The sequence below is a fragment of the Oncorhynchus masou genome, chromosome 9 (genome assembly GCF_036934945.1).
Source record: "Oncorhynchus masou masou isolate Uvic2021 chromosome 9, UVic_Omas_1.1, whole genome shotgun sequence".
NCBI classification, from domain to species: Eukaryota; Metazoa; Chordata; class Actinopteri; order Salmoniformes; family Salmonidae; genus Oncorhynchus; species Oncorhynchus masou.
This window is the reverse complement of record NC_088220.1, coordinates 23213038-23220369: the sequence shown is the minus strand read 5'-3', so window position 1 is coordinate 23220369 and position 7332 is coordinate 23213038. Positions and strand designations below refer to the sequence as shown.

At 49.0% G+C, this 7332-nt stretch overlaps 1 protein-coding gene across 1 annotated transcript in view; it reads left to right on the top strand.

Annotated features, from left to right (window-relative positions):
- The window catches only part of LOC135545699 (slit homolog 3 protein-like), a 450244-nt gene that overhangs the window by 261773 nt on the left and 181139 nt on the right, over positions 1-7332 (top strand). The window contains exon 9 of the mRNA XM_064973499.1: positions 4739-4810. Coding sequence (XP_064829571.1) covers positions 4739-4810 — 72 coding nt within the window. The remainder of the gene's footprint in view (positions 1-4738; positions 4811-7332) is intronic.

Below are 7332 nucleotides of genomic sequence, written 5' to 3'. Positions count from 1 at the left end.
TTTCTGTCATTGTTGCATTGCTCTCTATGTGATTTGACTGGAGTTAAGCCAAGTCCAAACTGTCTTGGTGTACCAGGACCATTCACAGTTGAGCTCACTCAGTTTAGCTCAATGCTGATTGGCTATTATTTTATACTTTTTTTATCAAGGGAGGCTAAACGCCCGCTGACTTCTCTTGCATTCATTGCTATGGGCGGCAACAATGTCATATTCTTTTTGACCAGACAGAGTCAGGTAGATGGCCTACACATAAAGAGACAGAGGGGCGCTGTTTCGCTCACACGGATGCTTATTCCGGTGTGATACATTCAGCCTCTGGTGAATTGAAGGAAAATGTTGATTTCTTTTTTTCTAGGTCAATTTATTGGGTAAGCCTGGCTTCCCTTGACATACATGAATACATTCCACTGCCTGTTAATAACTTCATGTTCCCCCCAGCTCCCTGGCACTCCTTGGAAAATCTCTCTCTTCCCAGTGGGAGAAGGAGGAAAGAGTGAGAGATATATGAGTGGCCTTCCTGGACATTTTCCCCTGCATATGGTTCAGTATTAAAGGGTGGGACCAGGGCATTGCCCCCTTAGTCCCAGTATTAAAGGGTGGGACCAGGGCATTGCCCCCTTAGTCCCAGTATTAAAGGGTGGGACCAGGGCATTGCCCCCCTAGTCCCAGTATTAAAGGGTGGGACCAGGGCATTGCCCCCTTAGTCCCAGTATTACAGTGTTTTACCAGGGCGTTGCCCCCTTAGTCCCAGTATTACAGTGTTTTACCAGGTCGTTGCCCTCTTAGTCCCAGTATTACAGTGTTTTACCAGGGTGTTGCCCCCTTAGTCCCAGTATTGCAGGGTTTTACCAGGTCGTTGCCCCCTTAGTCCCAGTGTTACAGGGTTTTACCAGGGCGTTGCCCCCTTAGTCCCAGTATTACAGGGTTTTACCAGGGCGTTGCCCCCTTAGTCCCAGTATTACAAGGTTTTACCAGGTCGTTGCCCCCTTAGTCCCAATATTACAGGGTTTTACCAGGGCGTTGCCCCCTTAGTCCCAGTATTACAGTGTTTTACCAGGTCGTTGCCCCCTTAGTCCCAATATTGCAGGGTTTTACCAGGGCGTTGCCCCCTTAGTCCCAGTATTACAGGGTTTTACCAGGGCGTTGCCCCCTTAATCCCAGTGTTACAGGGTTTTACCAGGGCGTTGCCCCCTTAGTCCCAGTGTTACAGTGTTTCACCAGGGCGTTGCCCCCTTAGTCCCAGTGTTACAGTGAAAACCAGGGCGTTGCCCCCTTAGTCCCAGTGTTACAGTGAAAACCAGGGCGTTGCCCCCTTAGTCCCAGTGTTACAGTGAAGACCAGGGCGTTGCCCCCTTAGTCCCAGTGTTACAGTGTTTTACCAGGGCGTTGCCCCCTTAGTCCCAGTGTTACAGTGTTTCACCAGGGCGTTGCCCCCTTAGTCCCAGTGTTACAGTGTTTCACCAGGGCGTTGCCCCTTAGTCCCAGTATTACAGTGTTTTACCAGGGCGTTGCCCCTTAGTCCCAGTGTTACCAGTGTTTCAGTGTTACCAGGGCGTTGCCCCCTTAGTCCCAGTGTTACAGTGTTTTACCAGGGCGTTGCCCCCTTAGTCCCAGTGTTACAGTGTTTTACCAGGGCGTTGCCCCTTAGTCCCAGTGTTACAGTGTTTCACCAGGGCGTTGCCCCCTTAGTCCCAGTGTTACAGTGTTTCACCAGGGCGTTGCCCCCTTAGTCCCAGTATTACAGTGTTTTACCAGGGCGTTGCCCCCTTAGTCCCAGTGTTACAGTGTTTCACCAGGGCGTTGCCCCCTTAGTCCCAGTGTTACAGTGTTTTACCAGGGCGTTGCCCCCTTAGTCCCAGTATTACAGTGTTTTACCAGGGCGTTGCCCCCTTAGTCCCAGTGTTACAGTGTTTTACCAGGGCGTTGCCCCAGTTAGTCCCAGTGTTACAGTGTTTCCCAGTGTTACCAGGGCGTTGCCCCCTTAGTCCCAGTGTTACAGTGTTTTACCAGGGCGTTGCCCCCTTAGTCCCAGTGTTACAGTGTTTTACCAGGGCGTTGCCCCCTTAGTCCCAGTGTTACAGTGTTTTACCAGGTCGTTGCCCCCTTAGTCCCAGTGTTACAGTGTTTTACCAGGGCGTTGCCCCCTTAGTCCCAGTGTTACAGTGTTTCACCAGGGCGTTGCCCCCTTAGTCCCAGTGTTACAGTGTTTTACCAGGGCGTTGCCCCCTTAGTCCCAGTGTGTTTTACAGTGTCCCAGTTTACAGTGTTTTACCAGGGCGTTGCCCCCTTAGTCCCAGTGTTACAGTGTTTTAGGGCGTTGCCCCCTTAGTCCCAGTATTACAGTGTTTTACCAGGGCGTTGCCCCCTTAGTCCCAGTGTTACAGTGTTTCACCAGGGCGTTGCCCCCTTAGTCCCAGTGTTACAGTGTTTTACCAGGTCGTTGCCCCCTTAGTCCCAGTGTTACAGTGTTTTACCAGGGCGTTGCCCCCTTAGTCCCAGTATTACAGTGTTTTACCAGGGTGTTGCCCCCTTAGTCCCAGTATTACAGTGTTTTACCAGGGCGTTGCCCCCTTAGTCCCAGTATTACAGGGTTTTACCAGGACCCAGTTCCCAGGGCCTTAGTCCCAGTATTACAGTGTTTTACCAGGGCGTTGCCCCTTAGTCCCAGTATTACAGTGTTTTACCAGGGCGTTGCCCCCTAGTCCCAGTGTTACAGTGTTTCACCAGGGCGTTGCCCCTTAGTCCCAGTATTACAGTGTTTTACCAGGGCGTTGCCCCCTTAGTCCCAGTATTACAGTGTTTTACCAGGGCGTTGCCCCCTTAGTCCCAGTGTTACAGTGTTTTACCAGGGCGTTGCCCCCTTAGTCCCAGTATTACAGTGTTTTACCAGGGCGTTGCCCCCTTAGTCCCAGTGTTACAGTGTTTCACCAGGGCGTTGCCCCCTTAGTCCCAGTATTACAGTGTTTTACCAGGGCGTTGCCCCCTTAGTCCCAGTGTTACAGTGTTTTACCAGGGCGTTGCCCCCTTAGTCCCAGTATTACAGTGTTTTACCAGGGCGTTGCTCCCTTAGTCCCAGTATTACAGTGTTTTACCAGGGCGTTGCCCCCTTAGTCCCAGTATTACAGTGTTTTACCAGGGCGTTGTCCCCCTTTAGTCCCAGTGTTACAGTGTTTTACCAGGGCGTTGCCCCCTTAGTCCCAGTATTACAGTGTTTTACCAGGGCGTTGCCCCCTTAGTCCCAGTATTACAGTGTTTTACCAGGGCGTTGCCCCCTTAGTCCCAGTATTACAGTGTTTTACCAGGGCGTTCCCACCAGTGTTACAGTGTTTTAGCAGCACGTTGCCACAGAGCCACGGTGTCCTTGACTATAGTGGTAGAGTTACTCTCCTCACTAGAACTGACGATTTGGTCAGCACTGACAACGGTGTATATCATATAATTGTGGAGGAACAATCATTTCTCATGCCATTTTGTTGCATTTTCCCCACTCGTTCTTAGTAAATTGTTCCCACTGCTGATTGCTTCCAATATAAATATTAAAACATCATTTAGAATTCCACAAGTATGTTTTATTTTATGGGATTTTCCCCATTTTTTCATGCTGTCCTAGTTATTTATCGAGCATTGCTGTTGCCTAGATGGGGATGTTCCACTGTTTGAATTAAGTCCAATCACAGATATATTAAACCACGCTGCGCTGTGGTCATGTCCATCTTCCTCCTCTCTCCTTTATGGGGCTATTGAATTAGCCTGTTACAGGGAGAGTTCATACATGGCGTCACACCAGTGGCCCCCGTCTGGCGCTCCCACCACTTTCCTAAACATGCATGAATTGTAAAACCAGTGGGTCAGTCCGTAAATTCCATATTGAGGATCTGCTGCGATCAGCACCATCTCTAGTCTCCCCTAAACCACTCATTATCCATAATAGTACAGTAGGACCCCTGAACACAGTAAAACTCTGGAAAACGACCCTCTGCTCCACTCCACTTTCTCCGTCGTCTTGCCGACAGGATTCATCACTTTATGTTTCTAGCTACCGAACAGAGGGGGAACCATTAAAGTCCCAAATTGAGAAATAACAGGCACACATTTGGCCTTCCTGGAGAAGGTGGTGCAGAGGGGATGGGGGAGGTGGAAGGAGGTGGAGGGGGTGAGGTAGTGACAGAGGGGTGGGATGGCTAAATTACAAGATAAAGTCAGCTAAGTATGCACTAATCACAGGTACTGTTGCTTGACAGAGAGGAAGGGAAGATGACTGCCGTCTACAATTACTGCTCTCTCTCTCTCTCTCTCTCTCTCTCTCTCTCTCCCCCTATACTGCTGTTGATAATATTATTGATTTACTAAAGCTTATTACACACTGTTATGGACACTCACCAGCACCTGAAGCATCATATGACCCACTACTCACTGCAGAGCAGGGGATATGGTATGGCATTTGTGTGAGTGTGAAGGGCACTACTGCTATTGTACTGCTACACTGGTATACATACACAGACAGACAGACAGACAGACAGACAGACAGACAGACAGACAGACAGACAGACAGACAGACAGACAGACAGACAGACAGACAGACAGATAGATAGATTCTATCTGATTCTCAAGGTTAGATAGATAGATTCTATCAGATTCTCAAGGTTCTTTTTCTATTTTTCTACATGAGAAACATACTTTTTCTACTTGTGAAATTATAGTATTTGTGTATTGTGGCAATTGTTCTTTTCTTTTGCAGCACCCTCAACAACAACAACATCACCCTCATCCCTCTGTCCAGCTTCAACCACATGCCCAAGCTGCGGACTCTGTGAGTATATGAGGATTATATGAGTCAACCATTGTGAAATGCCACCAAGGAGCTGAGTAGAAACAGGATCCATCTCCTTAATGAGTGGTCACCTCTCCTTTGTTTCATGCTTATAATCATTACGGCCCAATTACCGCCACAAGTTACAAATTCAAGTGCTCTGACTTCCTCCAAAAACAACATGATGCTCCTTCTTACACCATGTATACACACACACACACACACACACACACACACACACACACACACACACACACACCCCCCACCCCACACCCCACACACACACACACACAAACACACACCCACACACAAACACACTCACACACACACACACACACACACACTCACACACACGGCACACACGCACACACACACACACACACACACACACACACACACACACACACACACACACACACACACACACACACACACACACACACACACACTGGCAACCCTTGTTCTCTGATGATTGATTGGGTCTGCCTCTCCAGTCACCAGGGCAATGGAATGCCAGCTCACTGGAGTTCCAGTCTGAAGCCCCTGCTGAAAAAAATAGTGAAGACCAGCACTGGCTGGTGACCAACCTTCATTGGGTTTTTGCTGGTGACGAACCTTCATTGGGTTTTTGCTGGTGACGAACCTTCATTGGGTTTTTGCTGGTGACCAGCCTTCATAGTTGTTTTTTGCTGGTGACCAGCCTTCGTTGTGTTTTCCCTGGTGACCAGCCTTCGCTGTGTTTTCACTGGTGACCAGCCTTCGTTATGTTTTCCCTGGTGACCAGCCTTCGTTGTGTTTTCCCTGGTGACCAGCCTTTGCTGGGTTTTCCCTGGTGACCAGCCTTCGCTGGGTTTTCCCTGGTGACCAGCCTTCGTTGTGTTTTCCCTGGTGACCAGCCTTCGTTGTGTTTTCCCTTGTGACCAGCCTTCGCTGGGTTTTCCCTTGTGACCAGCCTTCGCTGGGTTTTCCCTTGTGACCATCCATCGCTGTATTTTTGCTGGTGACCATCCTTCGTTGTGTTTTTGCTGGTGACCAGCCTTAATTTATTTCTTTGCTGGTGACCAGCCTTGTTGTCGCTGTTGACCAACCTTCGCTGTGATTTTGCTGGTGACCATCCTTCGCTGTGTTTTGGACACATAAGCTGGTCACCAGAATATCCTGGCCACCTGCAAAACAAGCAGCAAGTCATTTTATGCTGGCTTGCAAAGCTAATACTTCCTCGTTTTACAATAATTTTTTTCATTCAATTTTGACAGCCAAAAAACATTGACATTTTCACACGTGGCAGATATGTTTCAGCAGTACATTTCAATGATGTTTAAAATGTGAAATAATCTGATCTACAATGCATCCACAATCTGCATTCAGAATGACTATCAGGGTTAGAACAAGTGTCACCAGTGTCCAAAAGCACAGCGAAGGCTGGTCACCAACAAAAGCACAGCGAAGGCTGATCACCACCAAAAACACAGAGAATGCTAATCACCACCAAAAACACAGAGAATGCTGATCACCACCAAAAACACAGAGAATGCTGATCACCACCAAAAACACAAGAGAATGCTGATCACCACCAAAAACACAGAGAATGCTGATCACCACCAAAAACACAGAGAATGCTGATCACCACCAAAAACACAAGAGAATGCTGATCACCACCAAAAACACAGAGAATGCTGATCACCACCAAAAACACAAGAGAATGCTGATCACCACCAAAAACAGAAAAGGCTGGTCACTAGGGAAAACACATGGAAGGTTGGTGTGCCAGCATAACCAGCTAGACCCTTCTGGTCAGACCATCTTGACCAGCATCCGACTAGCACTAACCAGCTTGACCAGCACTGACCAGCATAGACCAGCTTGAAATTTATGCTGGTCTATGCTGTTTTTTTAAGCAGGTATTGTCTTTGCCTCTGTCCTCTGTGACCGGTGCATTACTTGTTTACTGTACCCACTCCACTTACACTGTCTCCCCGACCACAATCAATTCAAATCATTCCACAGTGTTCAACCTCACAGGATGTTTCCATTCTGTGGCTAACCTTGTGTGTTAGCAGTGGGCTCTGGGGTTCTTATGACCATGTGATCTGAGTGTTTCACTGCTCAACGATCCAGTGACAACAGTAGACACAGGTCTGATCTGGTTGGGCCTGGGTCTGGGGATGCATACATACAGACAGATAGACAGACTGACCTTGACACCCGGGGCTCATCTCAGAACCACAGTGTTTCCGGGGTCACAGTGACCCTGCAGTGTCCTCGCCCCCAGAACCCCTGTCATCAGCTCTTTTCCTGCCTGCTGCCGGTTCTCCTCTGGGGCCTGAGGTCTGGAGGCCAGGAGCTGTCCACTCCCCCTGCATTAGGACTACGCTATATGCTCCCCGGCTCGGCAGTCTGCTTTGGAAAGCCTTCCATCCATCAGTCCCCTCAGACAGGCTTAGCCCCAGCCCCCTCACCTCCTCCTCCCCATCCCCTCTCCGCCTCCTCCCCAGCCCCCTCACCTCCTCCTCCCCATCCCC